At 50.7% G+C, this 24644-nt stretch overlaps 1 protein-coding gene across 3 annotated transcripts in view; it reads right to left on the bottom strand.

Moving 5' to 3' along the window:
* PPARD (peroxisome proliferator activated receptor delta) overlaps positions 1 to 24644 on the bottom strand; it is an 85001-nt gene that overhangs the window by 5354 nt on the left and 55003 nt on the right. For 2 of the 3 annotated variants that reach the window (XM_030803095.1, XM_030803094.1), the window contains 3 exons: positions 13262 to 13492; positions 2827 to 2981; positions 859 to 997 (listed from right to left, as the gene is read on the bottom strand). In XM_030803095.1, coding sequence (XP_030658955.1) covers positions 859 to 997; positions 2827 to 2981; positions 13262 to 13391 — 424 coding nt within the window. In that variant the 5' untranslated portion in view covers positions 13392 to 13492. Of the gene's footprint in view, positions 1 to 858; positions 998 to 2826; positions 2982 to 13261; positions 13493 to 14116; positions 14135 to 24644 lie in introns of those variants that run through there. The other variant, XM_030803096.1, reaches the window with a different exon arrangement.

The raw sequence follows: 24644 nt of genomic DNA, 5'->3' as shown, positions 1-24644 counted from the left end.
AATTGAGTAGGATACAAATTCGACTTCTCCCGGAGTTAGCGTAAGGAGAGGGATTCAGTCAGTTCTGAGATTTCCTAGGAAAGGAGTCAAACCCAGACCTGCCAGAACCCATTACCCAGGAGAGCCACAAATGGAGGGCTCAGGTCCTGCTACCCTCTAAGATGCAAGGCAGGGCATCCCTGGTTAAAAGCTGGCCAAGCAGCTAACCTGCCTGTAGAGATCACAAGAGGCTCTCCCCTGTCCTCTAGGGGTCTTACTCAGAGAGGTACTGAGGGGACAGGGGGGCTTTGCAATATCCTACCCTAGGGGTCTGAAGACAAGGCTCTGCAGGAGGCCTGGAGCACAAGGCAGAGAAGGCTCTGTCTCCTGGGAGTGGCTGACCTCCAAGAAACTTCTGCCTGGCCCCTGGCAGTTGACAAATGTGGTTACTTACTGGTTACTGCCTGCCTTCTATAACCAAGAAGGGCCACCTGGCCTTGGCAGTAGCTTTCATGCTGTGTCAGGTCATCTGAGACAGGCTTGAGTTTCTGGGACTGGTGTTCCCCAAATTGTTCAAGCTGGTATCAATTCTCAGTTCCCTTCTGGGCTAGAATGGGTAAACCTCAGGTACAGGGAGGTAGAGACTACCCCAGGCCTGGGACTCATGGTAGATGCTGGCAGTCTGAGGAAGTGGCAGGTCTTAGGCTCTAAGATCCAAGGTCCAGATCAGCAAAGCCAACAGCCAGCAGCCATGGTGCTTACTGTGCGCCAGGCACTGCTCTACAGGTGCCCCCTCTGGGCTGCCCCAAGGGCTCCCTGGACCCTGGTTTCAGGCTGTGTGGAGCCAGCAGCCCGTGTGTTGCCCTGGTTAGCTCTCACCGTTGTGTGACATGCCCAGTGCCAGGCACTTCTGGAAGCGGCAGTACTGGCACTTGTTGCGGTTCTTCTTCTGAATCTTGCAGCTGCGCTCACACTTCTCATACTCCAGCTTCATGCGGATTGTACGACGGAAGAAGCCCTGAAGCACCAAGAACAGGTGAGGAAAGGCCACCAGGAAGTGGGAGGGAGGTTGTGCCAAAGGGCCCGATTATGCATAAGGTGTAAACACTCCTGAAATTTGGAAGTAATGAGAAGAAATTTTTTTGGAGGGGAGATGGAGAAGGAAAGTAATCCTTTTTTTTTTTTTTTTTTTTTTTTGAGATGGAGTCTCACTCTGTCGCCCAGGCTGGAGTGCAGTGGTGCAATCTCGGCTCACTGCAAGCTCCACCTCCCGGGTTCACGCCATTCTCCTGCCTCAGCCTCTCCGAGTAGCTGGGACTACAGGCGCCCGCCACCACGCCCGGCTAATTTGTTGTATTTTTAGTAGAGACGGGGTTTCACCGTGGTCTCGATCTCCTGACCTCGTGATCCGCCCGCCTCAGCCTCCCAAAGTGCTGGGATTACAAGCATGAGCCACCGTGCCCGGCCTGAGAAGGAAAGTAATTCTAAAACTTTAATTAAAACTATTTTGTTCGGGCACAGTGGCTCACGCCTGTAATCCCAGCACTTTGAGAGGCCGAGGTGGGCGGATCACCTGAGGTCAGGAGTTTGAGACCAGCCTGGCCAACATGGTGAAACGCTGTCTCTACTAAAAATACAGAAAAATTAGCCGGGTGTGGTGGCACACCCCTGTAATCCCAGCTACTCAGGAGGCTGAGGCAGGGGAATCACTTGAACCCGGGAGGTGGGGGTTGCAGTGAGCCGAGATCGCGCCATTACACTCCAGCCTGGACAAGAGTGAAACTCTGTCTCAAAACAAAACAAAACAAAAAAACAAAAATAACACAACTATTTTAAATGCCTAAAGAAGTCCTAAAGCTTCTTTGTTGGGGCTGGACACAGTGGCTCACGCCTGTAATCCCAGCATTTTGGGAGGCTGAGGTGGGTGGATCACCTGAGGTCAGGAGTTCAAGATCAGCCTGGCCAACATGGTGAAACCCCGTCCCTATTGAAACTACAAAAATTGGGCCAGGCACAGTGGCTCACGCCTGTAATCCCAGCACTTCGGGAGGCCGAGGCAGGTGGATCACCTGAGGTCAGGAGTTTGAGACCAGCCTGGCCAACGTGGTGAAACCCCGTCTCTACTAAAAATACAAAAATTAGCCAGGCGTGGTAGCATGTACCTGTAATCCCAGCTACTCTGGAGGCTGAGGCAGGAGAATCTCCTGAACCCAGGAGGTGGAGGTTGCAGTTAACTGAGATAACACCACTGCACTCCAGCCTGGGCGACAGATCGAGATTCCTTCTCAAAAAAAAAAAAAAAAAAAAAAGCTTCTTTGTTAGTTTGGTAACATAAGATTGTCTCACGGCTAACTTGATTTCTTCATAAATTTATCTGGTTCTGTGTATTTGTGAGGTGGTGGTTCAATAAAATAATCTGTGAGATTTTGATGGGTGTGAAGTTAGGAAGGACCCACAAATACCACTGGAAAAACAAATGTCTGTCCTTTTTTCTCAGAGCCCCCTTTGAGCCTTGAGAAACAAGAAACCCAGACCTCAGGTAAGATGATGGCTCAGCCCAAGACCCTCATTCTGTCCTAGCTGCCTGGTCCCCAGGGGGACACAATCACCCACAGAGCTGGGTCAACACAGGTGCCCAGCAGGGTGGGCTTGACGAGGGAACCCCCTCTTCTCCTGCAGTGCCCAGAGCTGAGGTCTGGAGCCCAAGGGCCTGGCTGCCTCCTGGGCAGGAATTCTGGAGTAGGTACAGTCAGGGCCCCACCCCAAGGCAGGGAAAGCTTTGTGGAGGGTCAATTCACCATGTGACCAGAGCCTCAGTGGCCAGCCACCGCTCCCCCCAGTCCGTACCTTGCACCCCTCACATGCATGAACGCCGTAGTGGAAGCCCGATGCCTTGTCTCCACACACCCGGCACTCCATGTTGAGGCTGCCGCACGAGGCCCCGTCACAGCCCATCTGCAGTTGGTCCAGCAGTGAGGGTGGCGAGGAGCTCCGGGAAAGGTCTGCGGACACATGATAGAGGGGCAGCTCCACATGCTGCCAGGCCTGGAACCCAGGGCGTGGGAGCAGCCCCATAGCCCTCGGCTCAGCCACTTAACAGCCGTGTGGCCTCAGGGAGTCAACCTTTCTGAGGACCAGTTTCTTCACCTAGAACAGGGAGTATTGACAGCTTCTCTGGGAGGATGGGCAAAAAGTCTCCACAGCATTTCTCCCAGAGCCTAACATACAGAAGATGTCCAGTACACAGCAGCTATTACCATCGGGGCTGGGTCAGAGGCTTCCTGGGCTGAACTCACCATGGGGCAGCAGTGGGGAGGAGGATGGCTGTGTTTTGGGAGGAGGAAAGCAAGAGGGAGAAAGCAGACAGTCTTAGCCCTTAGGAAGCAGCTCTCTTGGTTCAGAGGTTGCCACCGTGTGGCCCACGTGGAGATGTGTGCAACGTGTTTTGTAGAAACTGCAGGACTGTAGACCTCTGTAGAGCTAGCCTCCCCACCATCCCCCACAGGAGGTTCTATTCTTGCACAGACTCCAGGGATGCTGTAAACAATCTCTCAAGAAGCTCAAGTTCATTCCCATGAAACTTCTTGCTTGAGTAGAACAGCTTAGGTATCAGTCATATTGATTAAGCAACACACTGAATTTCTCCAAGTTTTTCTATCAGACATATAGATGTTTGAACCACGGGGTGTTGAGAGTGTTTGTGAGAAAGGCAGTTTGCTAAGGCTATGACTTCAGGATATGGCTGCTGTCAGATGATTTCATAAGAACTGCTAGGAGTCTCTTCCCAGTGCCCTTTGGACACTCGGAAATGATCTCTTCGTCTTGGAAAGGGGACCTGAACTGAGTCTCAGCTTCCTGACTCCTACCCCAGAGCTGGTTTCATGGCCCCACATACCAGCTGTCCTGCCTCTGCCATGATGACCGTCCAACCTCTGCACTCTTCTCTAATGACTGAGCAACCTCCCTAAAAGCAGGTGCCAAACCTCCAAACCAGAGAATCAGCCATTTTGAGTAGAAGGGGACGTTAGGGGGACCGAAGCCACAGAGATAAACCCAGGCTAATGTTTTCTAGGCCTGTGGTAATACCTCTCTACTACACAGGCCAAGCAACCTTGATTTCCCCACCATGGGAGTAGCTATCCACCTGCTACCAATCACAGTGCACTCCATCCTTCCCACACGGTCTCCCTACTCCCCCAGCTTCCCCCTGGGTCCTAGGAGTGGCAGCAGGAAAGTCTGCTTCCCCTATCCTGGCCACAGGAGGGGGAGCACAAGAAGCACCTAACTGTGGCAGAGAGGACCCAGTGGGCTGCTCCCCTCCTGGCTGGTGAGGTTTAGGGGTAACACAAGTCTCTGGTTCCTAAAATGGCCTGTCTTGTCCTGGCACCTTAGCTCCCAACTTCAGTCATTCCAAGGTGTGTAACTGCTCCTCTTGAGCCAGACTGGGATAGTGGGCTCCCTCCATCTCTCGGGCCTGGGAGGGAAAAGCTGTGCTCTGGGAGGGTGAAGCTGCTTTGGTCTTCTCAGTAGCCTTTGTCACCGCCTGACATATCCTGTGTGTATTCATTGTTGGAAGCCACCCACTAGACATAAGGGCCACAAGGGCAGGAACTTTGTCCACCAGGGCACCAGCGTGGTCCGACACTGAGAGCTGTGTGAGGTGCTGGGCACGCAGCAGGCACGCGATAGCTCTCTGCACAACTGGCAGTCCTCAGGCTGCCTGGGTGTCCTGACCGCAGCACCAACTGGCTGATGGGGCTGGGCAGGACCTGCCACTCCTGGAGGCATTATAACAGGGACAATAAAACTCACAGCACCGGATGTTAGAAGAAAAAGAGATAACATGACAGAAACCCTTTGTGGACACCCACGCAGATGCTGGGGCAGGGAGGGTTTCTGGCGCTTCCTTCTTGAATATGTGCAGCCCATGAGCATATGCTCGTGTTGTGGCATTTCTTGTAATTTTGTTTTTGTGGCCTGCATGTCTGCTTCCTCTGTGAGACTCTGCATGTCTCTCCTCACGTTTCGTTTGGATCTCAGAGCTCACTTCCACCACCGAGTCTTGTCCACAGTGGCCAATACCCTCAGATTATTCACACCTCCTGGAGGTGCCTTTCTCATCCTCCCTGTGGCCATGGAAGGTCAGCAAGTGTGTAGTCATTTGGTTGCTGTTGGCATTGCACGTGACAATGTCACCCTCTGTGTTCACTCAAAAGACACATGATAAGCACCTTCTATATGCAGGGCAGGACCTAGACTCTGCCCTCAAATAGCTGAGGTAAGAAAGAGGTAACAACAGGGCTGGGTGTGGTGGCTCACGCCTGTAATCCCAGCACTTTGGGAGGCCGACGTGGACAGATCACGAGGTCAAGAGATTGAAACCATCCTGGCCAACATGGTAAAACCCCGTCTCTACTAAAAATACAAAAATTAGCCGGGCGCAGTGGCACGTGCCTGTAGTCCCAGCTACTTGGGAGGCTAAGGCAGGAGAATCACTTGAATCTGGGGGCGGGGGAATGGAGGTTGCAGTGAACTGAGATCGCGCCATTGCACTCGGCTGAGTGTGGTGGCTCACGCCCATAATCCCAGTACTTTGGGAGGCCAAGGCAGGAGGATTACCTGAGGCCAGGCGCAACATAGTGAGATCCTGTCTCTATAAAAAGTAAAAAAAAAAAAAAAAAAAAAAAGTTGGGTGTCGTGGCACCTGCCTATAGTGCCAGCTACTGAGGAGGCTGAGGCAGGAAGATCCTTGAGCCTAGGAGAGCTGTGATTGTGCCATCGTACACCAGCCTGGGTGATAAAGCAAGACTGTCTTTACTTAAAAAAAACAAAGGCCAGGTGCAGTGGCTCACACCTGTTAATCCCAACACTTTGGGAGGCTAAAGCAGGAGGATCACTTGAGCTCAGGAGTTTGAGACCAGCCTGGGCAACACAGTGAGACCCTGTCTCTATAAAAAATTTAAAAAACTAGCTGGATGTGGTGGCACATGCCTGTAGTCCCAGCTACTTGGGAGGCTGAGGAGGGAGGATTGCCTGAATGTGGGAAGATGACTTGAGCCTGGGAGGTTGAGGTTGCGGTGAGCTGTGATTGCACCACTGTACTCCAGCCGGTGGTGACAGAACAAGACCTTGTCTCAAAAAAATAAATAAACAAGAAAAACAAGGAAAGGTAAGGTGTAACTTAACTTACTGTAACTCACTTGTGCCTACAGGAAAAAAATAAAATAGAAAAAAAAAGAGAAAGAGATAAGAAAACTAGAACATGGGACAGAGTGGAGCAACACCAGGTAATAAGAGGTGCAGGATTTTGGAAGGAGCCATCACCCATGCATGTGACTGTCACGGTGTTGCGGGAAGTCAGGGACCCCAAACAGAGGGACCGGCTGAAGCCATGGCAGAAGAATGTGGATTGTGAAGATTTCATGGATATTTATTAGTTCCGCAAATTAATACTTTTATAATTTCTTATGCCTGTCTTTACTGCAATCTCTAAATATAAATTGTAAAGATTTCATGGACACTTATCACTTCCCCAATCAATACCCCTGTGATTTCCTATGCCTGTCTTTAATCTCTTAATCCTGTCAGCTGAGGAGGATGTATATCGCCTCAGGACCCTGTAATAATTGCATTAACTACACAAATTGTACAGCATGTGTGTTTGAGCAATATGAAATGTGGGCACCCAAGGCTGGGCGCGGTGGCTCACGCTTGTAATCCCAGCACTTTGGGAGGCCGAGGTGGGCAGATCACGAGGTCAGGAGATCGAGACCATCCTGGCTAACATGGTGAAACCCCGTCTCTACTATAAAAATACAAAAAAAAAAATTAGCCGGGCGTGGTGGCAGGCGCCTGTATTCCCAGCTATTCGGGAGGCTGAGGCAGGAGAATGGCGCAAACCCTAGAGGCGGAGCTTGCAGTGAGCCGAGATAGCGCCACTGCACTCCAGCCTGGGCGACAGGGCGAGATTCCGTCTCAAAAAAAAAAAAAAAAAAAAAAAAGAAATGTGGGCACCTTGAAAAAAGAACAGGATAACAGCGATTGTTCAGGGAATAAGAGAGATAACCTTAAACTCTGACCGCCGGTGGGCTGGGCGGCACAGAGCCATATTTCTCTTCTTTCAAAAGCAAATGGGAGAAATATCACTGAATTCTTTTTCTCAGCATGGAACGTTCCTGAGAAAGAGAATGCGCACCTGGGGGTGGGTCTCTGAACTGGCCCCCCTAGGCGTGGTCATCTCTTATGGTAGAGACTGCAGAGGTGAAATAGACTCTAGTCTCCCATAGCGCTCCCAGACTTATTAGGAAGAGGAAATTCCCGCCTAATAAATTTTGGTCAGACCGGTTGATCTCAAAACCCTGTCTCCTGATAAGATGTTATCAATGACAATGGTGCCCAAAACTTCATTAGCAATTTTAATTTCACCTCGGTCCTGTGGTCCTGTGATCTCGCCCTGCCTCCACTTGCCTTGTGATATTCTATTACCTTGTAAAGTACTTGATGTCTGTGACCCACACCTATTCGCACACTCCCTCCCTTTTTGAAACTCCCTAACAAAAACTTGCTGGTTTTTGCGGCTTGTGGGGCATCACGGAACCTACCGACATGTGATGTCTCCCCTGGACGCCCGGCTTTAAAATTTCTCTCTTTTGTACTCTGTCCCTTTATTTCTCAAGCTGGCCGACGCTTAAGGAAAATAGAAAAGAACCTACGTGAATATTGGGGCAGGTTCTCCGATACACGGAAGGGGACTGCTTCTCTCTCTGCTGAAAGAAAGCTGATGGCAGAATTCTTCCCATACTAGGGGCCAGGTTCTGAAGGTTCCACCACTTCCCCCGCACCATGATGTCCCGGGTAGAGGTGGGGGCAAGCAGGTGTCCTGCTAAGGGCACTCCATTGGACACCCATTTAATCTCATGTAAAACCTCAAAACAACCCTTCAAGATGGTTTCTTACCCCCACTCTATAGGCAAGGAAGCCGAGGCTCCAAGGCTCAGAAGCTTAAGTAACTTGCTGGCAGCAGCTATGTTGGTCTTACGTATCAACTTGATTAGGCCATGGTACCCAGTTGTTTGACCAAACAATGTGCTAAGAAGGTGGTTTTTTTTTTTTTTTTTTTTTGAGATGAAGTCTCGCTCTTGTACCCCAGGCTGGAGTGCAATGGCGCGATCTCAGCTTACTGCAACCTCTGCCTCCTGGGTTCAAGCGATTCTCCTGCCTCAGCCCCCCCGAGTAGCTGGGATTACAGGAGCCTGGCTAGTTTTTTTTTTGGTATTTTTAGTAGAGACGGGGTTTCACCATGTTGGCCAGGCTGGTCTCGAACTCTTGACCTCAAGTGATCCACCCAACTCGGCCTCCCAAAGTGCTGGGATTACAGGCGTGAGCCACTGCGCTCGGCCACTGAGAAGGTATTTTTTAGATGCAATTAACATTTAAATCAGAAGACTGTGAGTAAAGCAGATTACCCTCCATAATGTGAGTGGCCCTCATCCAACAACTGAAGGCCTTAAGAAAAAAGACTGAGTGCCTACTGTGGCCCCGCTATAGAAGAGGAAATTCCGCCTCCAGGCTGCCTTTGGACTTGAGCTGCAACATTAACTTCCCCGGCTCTCCAGCCTGCCTGCCTTGCAAAATTTGGACTTGCCACCCCAACAACCGTGTGAACCAATTCGTTAAAACACATCTTTCTCTTTCAACACACACACACACACACACACACACACACACACACACACACACACACACAGGTTCTTCTTCTCTGGAGAACCCCGACTAATACAGTGACAGAGCAAGAATTATAACCTAGAACCATGCAACTCCTGGAGCTGAGCTCTTAACCTTGGCATTCCACTACTACACATATCTACATGTTTAGTACCGCTAATCAATAACATTATTATGATAAACGACAAGACACAGTCACTGCTGAGGAGGCACTATGTCATTATCCAAATGTTTGGTTTAGTGTAAACACTAGCCCTCTCACCCAGAGAGTAAAGTATCAGTTTCACATCTTTGATTACAAGTTCAGCAAATAGACACTATTGACCTTATTCACATCATTTGTGGCTGAGAGCTCTCCTGCATATCTAGCCTCCAATGCTGGGAGAATGCTGTTGTCACGGCAGTGAAGACAGCCAGGAGGCGCCCGATTGGTCTATTTACTTTGCTGGCAGAGCTCACGGGCAAACAGGCACCCAGCAGCTTCTGAAGTCAGGCCAAATTCTGCAGGGATTTGAGGCTGGGTTACTGAGCAGCCTTTTTACTTCTGTTGTCCCGTTTGCCTGAACTGTGGGCTCCGTGGCACAGGCACTCAGCCTTGTCCACCACTGTATGGCCAGCCCTGGGCACAGTGCTGGGCCCAGCCTGATGCCCACCAAGTGCTTGCCAAGTGAGAAGGTGCTGAGGCCAGGAGGAAGGACACTTTATCTTCCTCTTTCTTTCTCAAGTGTGATTGGGATGGATGTCACTGAAGCAGGAGGGATGAGAATGGGAATGGGATGTGAACTCTGGCTCTAGCTGTCTCTACTCCTACATACCCAGGGGACCCTGGCAAGTGGGTTTCTGGTAACCTCAGTTTCCTTGTTGATGGGAAGGTCTGTCCTGCCTGGCTGAGGGGAGGGTGAGGAGAAGGTGCTTGGCAGGTGTTGAGCTCAATGTCTGCACTGAGAGTCAGTGCTGAATTGCTGAGGGGGGTGGTCAGGGGTGACTGTGGAGCCTTCCTGCTGTTTCAGGGCTCAAAGCTGTGCGCTGTCCTTATGGGTCCCTCAGGGGACTCCTGAGACCAAAGTAATAACTCATGGGGGTGGGGCAGAAAACTAGCAGGTGCTGAGACCTACAATGTGTCACCTACCCCCACTGACTCTCACCTGGCCGGCCCTCAGGCTGGGTAGGACACAGCCTGTAAAGGTGAAGAGAATGAGACTTGGAGAAGTGATGGCACTGGCGAGGGCTGCAGCTCACAGTGACACACCTGCGATGTCTGCCCTGGTCTCTGTGATCTCAAAGCCCTTCTGCTCCGGACACATGATGAGGCTCTGTCTCCAGGGCTCCTCACCTGCCAGATCCTCACTCCCCTTTTAAACAATTAATTTTAGCCTTAAAAAAAGTACAGTTGCCTTTTAAATTATGAAAGTAGTATAGACTTGTTGAGAAAAATACAGAAGGGTATGCAGGATCTTATGACACAACCTCCTTAACCATAATCCTGCTCCTCAGAGTTAGCCCCCGAGTCCGGTATAGACTCTTCTGGTGCCTTCTATGAAACATAAGGATTTTAAACAATGGGATCCCCAACTTGTCAGCAACTTATTTAATATATACAAACCAGCCTTATCCTTTTCAATGACTCCAGAGTATTCCACCATATGGCTCTACCACAGTTTACATAACCGGTTCCCCACAGATGGGCACGTTCCTATTTTTGCTCTTATGAGCAGTCCTGCAGTAAATAAGCTGGCATGGGAATCTCTGTGCATGCTGAGCAAGTACTTCTTACACAGGACACGTTCCTAGAAGTGGGAATGCAGGGTAAAAGAAATGCACGCTTGGCCAGGCGCGGTGGCTCACGCCTGTAATCCCAACACTTTGGGAGGCCGAGGTGGGAGGATCACCTGAGGAGTTCGTGACTAGCCTGGCCAACACAGTGGAACCCCATCTCTACTAAAAATACAAAAATTAGCCAGACATGGTGGTGCACTCCCAGCTACTCGGGAGGCTGAGGCAGGAGAATCGCTTGAGCCCGGGAGGCGGAGGTTGCAGTGAGTTGAGATTGTGTGCCACTGCACTCCAGCCTGAGCGACAGAGCCAGGCTCTGTCTCAACAAAAAAAAAAAAAAAAAAAAAAAAGAATCACACACTAAGAAGTGTTGGCCCACACTACCCTTTCACCCCTGGTGGTGGGAGGGCCAAGTCCTCCCCACCCATCTGATAGGTGAAATGGCATCGCAACTTAAGGTGCTTTCTTTGAGTTGGTTAGACTGAAAAACCCGTCGGGATTTTAGGCCATTTGTATTTGTCCTGTTGTTACCTGTTCTGATTTTCCTGCTAGGTTGCTTGTCTTGCAGAATTTTTGGGAACTTTTCATACACTACGGCTTTAACACATAGTGATTATGTCAAGTAACCCTCTCTACCTCCACTTCATCTACTTATTGATAAACAGAATCTATTAAACACCACCTCCTACATAGTACCGTGTGACTGGTGAGGCAACCTCTGCCCTGGACGTTTCCCCGCTGTGCCCTAAATCCCACAACGAAGCTGCCTGAGAGGTCACCGCCATGCCTGCCTCACCCTACCCCTGCTCCCAGGCACCTCACCTGGCCTGCACAGGAACAGTGATGCTATTTGGGAAACAGCCCTGGTCCCAAGAAGGGGTGTGGAGGAAACTCCAGGACAAAACATTGCCCTACAGGGGACTTCCATCTGCCTGGGCTCAGATGTGGGGATGAGGTGGGCCACGGCAGGCGGCATAGCCACAAATCCTGTGGCCGTCTCTTCTCCTTGCATTCTCCCTTGCATCCTTGTGACATTCCACACTCATTCTTAGTCCCCACTGTCTTCCCTTTGCTTTCTAACCCTCCCCACCTTCTTCAGATTTAGAACAGTATGCGCTACTGGCACTGAGTAAATTATCACTCCTGGTTAGCTGTTCCTCTCTTCTGAGACAGGATGTGTCTCCAAAGCCATCCCAGTTACCAGCCAATAGACAGGAAGTTGCTTACTCAGAGAATGGCGGACACCTTCACTTTGGCCCTAGAATCACATTTGGCCTATTTTGGTCACTCACAGGTGATCCTGGGTGAGATGAGAAGGACTGAATGCTGGCTCTATACTCCCTCCACCCAACTCTATACACTGAAGAGGAAGAACTTCTGCAAAATTCTGGGACTTGCTTTGCAGGTTCAAGGTGGTGTGGCTCAAGGATTCAGACCCATCTTAGCTGCGGACCCAAACAGGAGCCTGCGCTACCTCCACAGCCTCCACCCTGCCTTAATTCGGACACCAACTGCCTCCTCCTGCTCCATGCAGTCACAGGGGTCCAAAGCCCATTCCTGTGGGGTGGGCTTGCTCCTCTGCCTGAGTCACCGTCTGTGGCTAGGATCTCCTGCAGCTGAAAGCAGCAGCGAGTACAGGGTGTCTACTCCCGGCAGTACATCCTTATGACCCTGAGTTCCCTCTGAGGGAAGGAGCGAGGATGAGCTGGATGTGCAGGCCTGCAGCACTTGTGTAAGGAGAGAAGTGGAGGGAGAAAGCAAGAAGCAGAGGGATCAGGCCAGGCATGGTGGCTCCCACCTGTAATCCCAGCACTTTGGGAGGCTGAGGCGGGTGGATTGCTTGAGCCCAGGGGTTCGAGACCAGCCTGGCCAACATGGTGAAACCCCATCTCTACTAAAAAAATACAAAAATTAGCCGGGCGTGGTGGTGCACGCCTATAATCCCAGCTACTCGGAAGGCTGAGGCAGAAGAATAGCTTGAACCCAGGAGGCAGAGGTTGCAGTGAGCTGAGATTGTGCCATTGCACTCTAGTCTGGGCAACGGAAGGAGACTTTGTCTCAAAAACCACAAAAACAAAAAAACAGGGGGAACTGCAGCAGGGAAAGCCAGGGGCTGCATGGATTCTGGGTGCTTTTGAAGGTAAACATAACATGATGATGATGAAGATGACAGAACAGTACAGGGTACTAGAGAAAACTGTCTGCACTGCTGATAAATAAAGGGGAACCAACAAGTGAGACAGGAGAAGCTACAACTGCTTGGCTGCATAAAAATAATATTAGTTGAGTTATTCATACTGCTTAGCATTTTTATCTAATTACGATACAGCTCAATGATGATGTGTATAATTATTGCCAGACCAATTGAACTATGTGTTTCGACTGACCATAACGATCCCAGGTACAGCTGATCTTTCTAGTGTGCTGTTAGAGGAGATTGGTCTCAGATGCCTTGTGGTAACAGTGGTGGGAATACTAATAATGATGATGACATGTGTTACAGATGCGCACTCATTTAATTCTCACGAGAGCCCATATCCACATCACCTGCCATCCTCTGGCCTGTTTTACAGAAGGAAGTGGTGCAGCTTGCTCCAGGCCCCACTGCTGGTGAGTGGCAGAGCAGATCCCCACCACACTGGGCGTGAACCCAGGCTTCTGGCTCCAGTACTTCAGCACTCTGCTACTCTGCGCCCCAAAGGATGACATTTGCAGAGGGCCAGGATCCCCACTGCACTGGGCTGTGCCTCCTCTGCCCCGTGTCCCCTGCCAGTCCTCTCCTCACCTGTGTAGCTGCTGGAAGGAAGTGCATGCTGTGGTCCCCCATTGAGCTCTGGGTCTCCTTCTGCCTCTGCCACTTCCTCTTTCTCCTCCTCTTCCCGGACCTCAGGGGCTTCCTCCTGTGGCTGCTCCATGGCTGATCTCCCCTCGGTGCCACACCTGCAGGCCCAGTCATAGCTCTGGCATCGTCTGGGTCTGAACGCAGATGGACCTCTACAGGGCGGTTCCCATCAGCCTGGGCAGAGGAGATGACAGGAAGAGGTCAGGGGAGGCAGTGACAAGGAAGAGGATGGTGCGAGTGGGGCACGCTTGGGGGCTGCTGTCATGGAAGGGGTTCTTCTGTTCCTGCTCCTTCCCCAGTTTCTGCAGTGGTATACCGTGGTCTCTGCTCCTTGTATCACAAGTCACCTGCCCTATCACCCTTCCCACCTGGCTCTTGTAGTGGGTTTGTGGGGTTCAGAGCAGGCTCCATAAACCAGAGAGGTGACAGACCACTGTGCCACCCTTCCCTGCCTCCTCTGCTGCCTCCTGTTCTCAGTCTCCAGGAAGCACATTAGAATGACTTGAGGGGCTTTTCCCAACTCTCCAGCCCACCTGGAGATCCAGATATGCATCACGCCTCCCATCCCCGACCCTGTCCCTACCAGCACTCAGGCCCAAGAATCACGGCTCTCCTGTGCTACTGTTACTGAAGGGGTGAGTCCCATCCTTTCAGTGGTTGGGTGTGGAAAAAAGACATAAAGCCCTGCTGTTCTTGGCTCATGTTGACAGCAGATCTGCAACCATGGCCTCAATAGCAGAGACATCATACAAAGGAAGATGTGCTCCGTCCTGGAGTCTCTCCAAGGTGACAACTTACTGAGTGGTGACGCCATGTCCACATCACCCAGGAGGAGACAGTTCCAACCCTTAGCAAGTAAAACATTGTCCACAAATGCCACAGTCAGAGATGATAAGATCATGAGGTACTGTGGAGAGTCTCCCAGCAGGGAAATGTCTGCACCAGACCTTGTGGAAGGATCAGGAGAAGAAAAGATTTGCTTTAAGAAGATGCTAAGCATCTGTGGGACCCCACCTCTTGCATATTTTACTGACAGCTCAAACTCAATCTATCCAAACAGAACCCATCATTTTCCCCAAACCCATTCGTCCTCTAGTAATCTTTACTTTAGTGACTCACCTGCCTGTCTACCCACTAATCAGAGCCAGAACCTGGAGTGATCTGAGACTCCTTCTGCTCTCTCTCCCTGCTCTAGACCTGCCAACTCGGCTGTACACTGTAGTCACTGGGGAGTTTTTAAAAGGACAGATGCCTGGTCCCATCCCCAGAGATTCTCCTTTGATTGGTTTGGGGAGCAGCTTGGACATTGGGTTTCTTATTTTTTAATTGTCCTGGTAATTGTAATGTGCAGCCAAGTTTGAGAACCACTACCAGCTTCACAGCAAAGCAACTTCCAACAGGTAGTAAATCATTCCCTCTCAAAACATCTTAAGGCGACACATTCATTTCCACCAGGCCTTCCCTTGCTTGGACTTAACAACAACCTCGGGGCCTACTTGAGGGTGGAGGCTGGAAGGAGGAGAGGAGCCGAAAAAATAACTTTCGGGTACTAGTCTTAGTACCTGGGTGATGAAATAATCCGTATAACAAACCCCTGTGACACAAGTTCACCCATATAACAAACCTGCATCTGTACCCTGAACCTAAAATAAAACACCACCACAAAACTCTTAGCTGTTTTCTGGTGGTTTTTGTTGTTGTTGTTTGAGACAGTCGCACTCTGTCGCCTAGGCTGGAGTGCAGTGGCACAGTCATGGCTCACTGCAGCCTTTATCTCCCGTGCTCAAGCGATCCTCCCACCTCAGCCACCCAAGTAGCTGGGACCACAGGCGTGCACTACCACATCAGCTAATTTCTGTATTTGTTTTTTAGGGATGGGGTTTTGCTATGTTGCCCCGGCTGGTTTTGGATTCCTGGGCTCAAGCAATCTGCCCACCTTGGCCTACCAAGGTGTTGAAATTACAGGCATTAGCCACTGTGCCTGGCTTAAAAATAATTTAAATTATAATAAAATAAGAAGGCAAAACTTAATAATGTGGAAGATGAGAGGGAGTGATCAACATTCAATCAGCTCAAGTACCTTTACTTCTCAAAAGATGTCTCAAGATGTCGATGTATAATTCCAAATTATTACAGTAGAGTGGGAAAACCTGGAAAAGCTCATGTAAACCTCTAGCTTTGTGACTGAGGAAGCCTCACAGACAGGAGCAGGCCACAGAGACACAACTAAATGAATGTGGGATCCTGGACCAGATCCCCGAAGCAGAAAGAGGGCAGTGGCAGAAAAAGTGGTAAGGTCTGAACAACACACTGACTTTGGTTAATAGTATTGTACCAGTGTTCCTTTATGTAAGATTTAATGTGAGCTGGGTGAAGGGTATGTGGGGACTCTGTATGATCTCTGCAATTTACTTTGTAACACCAAACTTTTTTCAAAATAGAGTTAGAACGAAAAAACCTTTAAAAAATTTGGTTTTCCGGCTTCTCTTGAAAATTGGGCAGACCTGGCCCTTGGGCACCTGCATGCTTCTGGCACCCAGCCCCAGAGCCGAGCAATGGCTGCCCACTCGCATGGTCTCCACTAGTGGCAGTTTCTCCCCTGCAGGCTCTTTACTCATTTACACTGCATTGTAGGGACTTGAGAGTTTGTTTAATATACATCAGTTCCTCAAGGATCTGTCCCTGACCACTCGCCCCTGGGTGTTAAACTTGGGAAGCACTAGACCCAGAGCACAGGAAATGTTCACAGGTGCTGTCCTGCTCACCCCGTGGCTTTCTCCAAGTGGCAGCTGGGGCAGTCACTCCTACTTCTCCCCAGCTCCATTCTCCTTCCTTCTGAGTCTCAGTCTTCTCTGGATCAGCAATCGGTGCCTACCTAAACACTCAGTTTCCCCAAGCTCTCTTGCAGCTACAGTGTTCATTGGCATAATTCTGACCAGCAATATGTGAACAGAAATCTACCAGGAGGAGCTTCTGAAAAAGCTATTATTTCCTAATAGAAAGAGACAAACTTCTGCCCTTCCCATCTTCCTGCGTGGAACAGGAATACTATGCCTAGAGGTGGAGCAGCTGCCTTTGGAGCAGCAGAAGACAGGGTAGGAGGGTGGGTGAAAAGTCCGAAGGCACCTGGTCACTGCGACCTCTCAAAGCTGCTGGATCCGCCCTGTAATGCCGGCCTCCAGAATGCTTGTCAGGTGAAAAAATCAAACTTGTTTTACCAGGCACTGATTGCCGGATTTCTGTTGCATGCAACTGAACACAATCCTAATTTAAAAATAGGAGACATAAAGACACTTAGCTCAAGAGTAGAGTGGGGTTCTGGGGTGGAAGTTGGCCACAATACTGGAAAAAGGACCCTGGCAATTACCAAGAGCAGTGTGTGACTGTAGCGGCATTAGTCAGCTTTAAAAAAAAAATTGCCATTATCCAAATAACAAGTACCAGAAACACCGATTCTTTATGCTCCACCAGATTGAAAGTCTGGAGATGGAGGAGGTAGGGGAGGGTGAGAAGGGGCCACAGGAGGCCTCAGAAGGGATGAGTTCCAAGAGAAGGAGCAGCACGGGTGACAAGGGTCAGACAGTGGGACTCCCGAGAGCCACGGTGCACTGGCGGCAGAGCCCAGGGTGAGTGGGATGAGGCAATGAGAACACACTGTTCTGGGACCCATGTGGCGTGGGTGTCAATGGACACGGGGAAATGCACACCAGGCTGTGGTGATGACAGCCAGGAAGAGGGGGACATGAAGATGTGGGGTCCCCACTTAGCAGGCAGTAACAGAGGAGGAAAAGCTACAATACTGCCTGGTATATATAATCAACAACACAGCATCTGAGCCTCTGGTGACCCTGGGGAAGACCTGATAGAGCTCCCTGTCAGGATCAAATCCTGGAGGGAGGGGAGGGAGCTGACTGAGCTCCCACTATGCATTACGCTCCCACTCAAGCCTCTCCAGCCCCCATTAAGGACTTATAGGGCCCCCTTGCAGATGACAAAAGTGACAGGCCTGAGGATCCCAACAGGGCGTCTCAGAGAACATGCTAGAGGACGAAGCAGAAAATGGCAGAGCTTCGGACACAGTGGGGCTTGAGCCCGGCCAGGCCCTGACAGCTGTGTGCACCGGGCCGTGTTACTCAGCAGAGCCTCAGCTCCCACTCCCACATATGAGCTGGTAGTGGGTTTTTTTCACCAGAACCGGTAAAACTGTTCTCAGTTTCGGGAGGTGTAAGTGGTTGCCTCTTAGGCTCAGATGCAGATCTGGACTCTGGCTAGAATTTTGAATTTGGGACCAGGGTCTCTGGTTCCCATGCTGACATCTCTCCCTAGCCTGGAATTCTCTCTTCCAACTGTGGCCTCTCAAGCACACCAGCGAAGAGGGAGGGGAGCTGTAGCCTGGCTGTTCTAAAACCTACACATGTCCCTTGGGCTGCTCCTATTTAGATTGAACTGCTGTGCTGCAGCCCATGCCTGCATTTTGCCAGAAGCCTGCCATTTTCGTAAGGCCTCACTGCTCCATCTACAGCTGAGGTCTGCCATTTACCCTGAGCCAAGGTTGCTCCCTATACATTGTTCTCAGCTTGCCCAGCCAGGAGCAACCTTGACCCCTAGGCTCTCTCCCCTGACCCACTGGACCTAGGCCCACTGTCTAGATTTTCTCAGGTAGCTGCCACCCCACCCACCACTATTCCTGCAATGAACCCTATTCTCCTCTTCCTTTCTTAAGTCCTGGCACTAAAGATAGCACAGCCTGGGCCAGGCATGGCTCATGCCTGTAATCCCAGCACTTTGAGAGGCCGAGGCAGGCAGATCACATGAGGCTAGGAGTTCAAGACCAGCCTGGGCAACATGGTGAAACCCCGACTCTACTAAAAATACAAAAATTAGATAGATGTGGTGGTGCACATTTGTAATCCCAGCTACTCGGAGGCTGAGGCACAAGAATCACTTGAACCTGGGGGCAGAGGTTTCAGTGAGCCAAGATCGCACTGCTGCACTCCAGCCTGAGGACAGATTGAGACCCTGTCTCAAAAACAAAAAAAGTCCGGGTGCGGTGGTTCATGCCTGTAATCCCAGCACTTCAGGGGGCCGAGGTGGGTGGATCACTTGAGTTCAGGTGTTCAAGACCAGCCTGGCCAACATGGTGAAACCCCAACTCTACTAAAAATACAAAAATTAGCTGGGCATGGTGGCGCACGCCTCTAATCCCAGCTACTTGGGTGGCTGAGGCACAAGAATCGCTTGAACCTGGGAGACGGAGGTTGCAGTGAGCCGAGATTGCACCACTGCACTCCAGCCTGGGTGACAGAGGAGACTCTGTCTCAAAACAACAACCGCCACCACAATACAGCCAGGCACTAAGTTTAATTTGCATGCCGGCAAAAAACCCTGGCTTTTTTTTTTTTTTTTTCTGTTCTGGCTCCCAGTGTTGGCTATCTCCCCTTTCCACCCCCCAGCACTATGCCAGAGCCAGAAGCCCTCTGATCATGTCACAGCTTTGCCCCACTTAAGAGGCTGGAGCTTCAGACCCTCAGACAAGACAAGGGCCCTGAGCCAGAATGAGGGGGCACGAATGCAGCAATGTAGCCCCTCACCAAAAAGTAGTCCCTAGCAAAATAATTTCTTGCGTGGGGCATGGGGGAAGGGCGAGGGAGCTCACGCCTATAATCCCAGCACTTTGGGAGGCTGAGGCAGGCAGATCACCTGAGGTCATGAGTTCAAGACTAGCCTGGCCAACATAGCGAAACCCCAGGTTATCTGGGTGTGGTGGCACGTACCTGTAATCCCAGCTACTTGGGAGGCTGAGGCAAAAGAATCGCTTGAACTTGGGAGACAGAGGTTGCAGTGAGCCACAATCACACCACTGCACTCCAGCATGACAACAGAGCAAGACTCCGTCTCAAAAATTAAAAATAAAAGGATTTCTTACAAAACAAACCCCTGGACTACTCCAATTCTGATATATATATATATGTGTGTACACACACACACACACACACACAAGCCTGCAGTGCACATGCAGCCCCCATGCTCCCATTCCAATACCCACTGTCTGGCCCCAAGAAGAAACTCAGCCCTTCAGAGAGCTTAGGTGCAGGGAGGGGCACGACTCCATCCATTGCCCACTGGCAGGTGAATTTCATGGGCAGTGGTAGTTAGGAGCTTAACCCAAATGACCCAGAGCTCTAGTGAGATCTGGTCTGGGGCCAGAGCAACTAAGCCACCTGGGGCCCAGTCCTTCCCACCAAGTCCAGTTGTCTCCCTTCCCCGTCTCTGCTAGGAGTAGGGAGGGGCTCACTTTCAGGGCAGCCCTCTGTGCTCCTGGTCAGCTGGGCAATCCCCAAGTGCCTCATACTCCTCATGGTGACTCAGGCGTTTCCCTGATGCCCACTGGCAGGCTGTACGGTGTGGGAACACTTCTGCCCTACCCAGGGGATGAGTGGGGACAGTCAGTGTGCCAGCGGCCTCCATGGGCTCCATCTGCCACATGGTACAGCCTGATGGACCTTCTTACTGTACCAGAGCCTAAGCTGGATCACCACCTCCATCACAATAGTACCAGCTTCCCTTCTCCAAGGACTTATTACACATCATACTCTGTGTATATTGGCAAATGTAATCCTCACAACAACCCTAAGAGGCAGGTACTATTATCACCTCCATTTAACTGATGTGGAAATTATGGCACAGAGAGGCAAAATAATTGGCTCAAGGTCACACAGTAACTAGAGAAGCAGGATTTGAGTCAAGGCAGGTTGGCTCAAGTCGTAGCCACTCTACTGTGTGCCTCATATATGGTGCTGGGTAAGACTGGACCAGGAGCTGGCACGTCCTTGCCCAGCTGGGGCTCCTTAGTCTCAGTCTGGAGCCATCACCTCCAAATCCTCTGTCTGGCTGCTAGTCCCCAGCTGTTTCTGTCAAGAACACCTTGGTCAAAGCCCTTCTGGACATTCCTGCCAGGAAATGACTCCTGTGTGCTGAAGACAGCCACAGGCTCTGGTCCCTGCCTCCCTCTCCAGGCCTATCCTCCTGCTCTGCCTGCCTATGTGCCTCATGATCCCGCATCACTCCCTGAGCATGGAGGCTTGAACTGGCATCTGCCTTGAATGCCGTCCCCTCCACTAGCTAAGACCTTCTCTCCTTCACAATCTGCCTGGACCTCCTCTTCCGGGAAGCTCTCCTGGACTAGCTCCATTCTGTTCCTTCTCACCACAACCCTGACCCAGGCCCTCCAGATCTGCAATCACTACACCAAACTGCAATGTCTGCTAATTGCTCTGGCCTCACCATGTTATCAGTTTCCCAGAGAATGCCCTGTATCTTACTGAGGTAGGTCCCAGCACCTGGCATGGTGCCTGGCATTTAGTGGGTCCTCAATATACATTTGCGGAATGAATAAATATACTAAAAACCTGAGCCTATTCTGAGTTGTAACACTTGCCACTGTATCAGTTTTCATATATTTCTGCCATCGAGATGCAATACTCCAAAGAAGTGAATTCTACCGGCTTCAGTCAGGCCTGGGTTCACACCCTGGCTCATCCCTCCCACTCTATGACACTTGGGGATACTAAGACTGGGATACTACCACCTAACCTGAGAGGCGGCTGTGTGGAATAAATAACGATGCAGTAACTGCTTAACAGTGCCAGGTAGATAGTAAGGGTCCTACAAATAAGGACCACAGTGGCTGCTGCTATTATTGTCACCTATGGCTTATGTTAAGGGATTGTACGGTGATATTCCAGTCCTAGAAATGTGCTAGCCTGCTGAAACCCAAGGGACCTCCACAGAGAGAACTTCCCAGTTCCCTGCCTCACCATCAATTGTGGGGAGAGAACCGGCAGGGAGCCCCCTACTCTGGGCACATGCTTCTTTTTTCAGGGAGAAGGGCCTAAACCTTCCTCCCCCTCTTGCCCCACATGCGGGTGACCCAGTTGCTGTCATTTCCTTCCTCCCATACTGCAACGGAATAAGGGGCAGCCTGTGGATACAAGACAGAGGTTGCCCCGTCTCCGTGGCAGGTGCTTTTGGGATCAGAAGTGAGGGATGTCATGGGAGAATGGGTCTGGCTGATTCTCTCCCAACCTTTCTTATCAATCATTAATCCAAGTGCTGACCTAGTGACCTGGTTTTCTAGGCCAGCAACTCTGCCGTGTTCTCTGCTTACTATTCGCCAATCCAGGTCACCCCACCCTCTTAAGGACACAGGAGAAGCCCGGGTGGCCTTCTAGCTGGCCAGAGTCAGCCCAGAGAATCACCTGAGGCCAATCCCCAGGAGTGGCCTGGGGCTAGTTTTGTTCAGAGAGTGCTAGAACCAGAGAAAAGACAGCCAGGAGGCTACCCACGCATTTCACAATTCTTCCTATTGCCCCAAGAGGCAGCCCCTAGGAACAGCCTCCAGGGCTGGACAATGTCCTGGAGAAAAGATCAGAGACAGGAGGGTACTCTTCACCAGGGATGGGAAAGCTGCCACAGAAGGGGGCCTTAGGTGTGCCCACCCACCCACCTGCAGTAGGGAGAGAGAGGCACTCAGATCCCTGCATCAGCTCTCCACTGGGAGCACTAACGTGCTGACCGCCTCTGACCGCAGCCACTGAAGACTGCGAAAAATCTGTGGTTTTCACAAAGAGAGGCTCATCAATGTCAAAGCACATACATATGCATAAAAACAAAACTGAAAAGACATGGCCACAAATGTTAAGGGTACTTTTCTCTGAGGGGTGGAGCTGTAGGTGATTTCGATTTTCTTAATTATATTTTCCTATGTTATCCAGTTTCTTCACAGTGAGCGTGGGATACCTTCATAATCCGGGGTTGGTCGGGGGAAGGGAGAGACATTTTAAAAACCAAATAAAACGCTGAGAGATGCCAACGAGGTAAAGGCCTGCTCAGGTCCCAGAAGAGACCCAAATCTCTCCTACTGAAGCTTGAATGGGCCTGAGGCCCCTCACACTGCGTGGAGAGGGCTTCCAGGGTAGGGTGGTTCTGCCGGCCAGCAGAGACACTCACCAGGGACCGAGCCAGAGACCTTCTCAGCTAAGACCACAGGAGCTATGGTTGTGGACGCTGTCCCTGCCCCTCTGCCCTTCTGGTCCCTGCCAGCTGGTTTCATTCACTCGTTCAACAAATATTTGTCAAGTACCTACCACCATGTGCCAGGCTACATTAGCCAGCAATGACCAGGGCTATGAAGGACAAATGCCAAACAAGGTGCGGCACTCAGAACACATGAGTCAGGTGCGGGTGGCCAGGAGACGCTTTCCTGAGGACCTTACGTAGCCTCTGGCCCAGGCAGGCTGAGTGGGATTCCAGGGTGATGGGAACAGTGATGTCAAAAGGCCCAAAGAATGAGGACCTGGGCTGTCTGTGGGTAGAGAGAAGGGCTGTGGCTAGAGGTCACTCAGCGTCTTGAAAGGTAAGCTGAGGATGTGGGTATTTATTCTAGGAGGAGCAGAGAGCCAAGGGGGTTATGAAGAGGATGGGGAGGAACAGAGCTGCGTTTTCACAAAGACCTTTCAGGCTGCTGTGGAGAACAGACTGAAGACGATAACAGACTGAAGATGATTTCAGCCAGGCTCGGAGGAGCAATAGTTACAGCAAACCCGGCAAGGGAGTTGGCGGGAGGGGAAGGCCACCTCCTGGAGCCCTGCAAGGTCTGGGAAGCAGCTGCCTGTTGTGTTCCTGGGAAGACTCAGGCTAAGGAGTTGAGGGATGGGGCCCTGACTCAGAGCTGAGTACCTCTCTGGCTGCCCCACCTGTGTCCTCACTGAGTAAAATGTCAGAATTAGATCATCTCCAAGGCCTGTTCCTGCTCTGCCCTCCTGGGCTCCAGCCTCCCAGAGGTCCTGGTCTCAGTGATTCCCGACTATGACACACACATACAAACACAGGTATCTGGGGAGCAGACGTGGCACTTGGCACTGCTTGGCATGAGGCCAATCGACACTAACAGCCACATTCCCAGGCTTGACAACTACACCCAAGCCCCTCACACATCTGACACAGACTTCTTGTGACCAGGATGCCAACCACAGGTCAACAGTCCTGCTTTAGGGGCTCTGTGGTTACAATGTGGACACCACCATTATACCTTTTTCTTTTTTTTTTTTTTTTTTTAAAGACAAGATCTCCCTGTCACCCAGGCTAGAGTGCAGTGGCACAATCACAGCTCACTGCAGCCTCGATTTCCTGGGATCAGGTGATTCTCCCACTTCAGCCTCCTGAGTAGCTGGGACCACAGGTGCGCACCACCATGCCCGGCAAATTTTTGTATTTTTTGTAGAGACGGGGTTTTGCCACGTTGCCCAGGTTGGTCTTGAACTCCTGGGCTCAGGTTATCTGCCTGCCTCAGCCTCCCAAAGTGCTGAGATTACAGGCGTGAGCCACCATGCCCAGCTACCTTTTTCAAACAATTAAGACTAGGACAGCCCTTTAAGGGCACCTGGCTAGCGGAGTTGGTAGAGCACGAGACTCTCAAGTTCCTGTAAGTGCTTTCAGGTACGTCACACATCACTTAATCGACCCAGTGAGATGAGCGAAGTCAGGGCTATTTCATTTATCACTACACCCCCTACTCTGAGGGAAGCTCTGACTGGCTCCTGCTCGCTTGTGAATGCTCTGAGGGGACGAAGGCTGGTGGTAAGGAGAAGGGCAGCCACTGAGTGGGTGGCCAGCAGGCCCCATGAGAGGCAATGAAACTCTGATGGCCCAGGAGAAATGAGATGTACAATTGCAGTGGGGAGGCAGGAATAGGGATCTGCAGGGCAGAGAGACTTCTCAACCTTCCCAGGGAGAGAGGAGACACAGAAAAATCCCACAGTTAAGCTGTGATTGGTCAGTCTGTCCAGGAGAACCCAGGGATCTCAAGTTCAAGTCTCACCTAAAAGCGTTCATGTTCTTTGACCCTATACTTCCCCTTATAGGAAAACACTGAGCTGTTCACTGCAATGTTATTTATAATAATAAAAAATCAGAAATGGCCCAATGCCCAATAATAGAGGAATGGTTAAATATATTAGGGCACACCCTGACAATTGAGTATTACCTAGTCATTAAACTCATGTTTTCATAGAATATTTAATAACTTAAGTGAAAAATACAATACAAATTTACATAAAGATCATGATTCCCATGAAAATGACTAGAAAAAGAATAGAAGAAAGTTCCCCTGTATGAAGAGGGTGGTAGGTGATTAGGTTTTTTTTTTTTTTAATGTCATTTTTTTTTTTTTTTTTTTTTTTTTGCGACACAGTCTTGCTCTGTCACTAGGCTGGGGTGCAGGCGTGGCCTTGGTTCACTGCAGCCTCTGCCTCCTAGGCTCAAGTGA

This window comes from Nomascus leucogenys, chromosome 22a (assembly GCF_006542625.1).
Source record: "Nomascus leucogenys isolate Asia chromosome 22a, Asia_NLE_v1, whole genome shotgun sequence".
NCBI classification, from domain to species: domain Eukaryota; kingdom Metazoa; phylum Chordata; class Mammalia; order Primates; family Hylobatidae; genus Nomascus; species Nomascus leucogenys.
The sequence above is the reverse complement of the archived record's forward strand: the minus strand, read 5'-3'. Positions and strand labels throughout refer to the sequence as shown.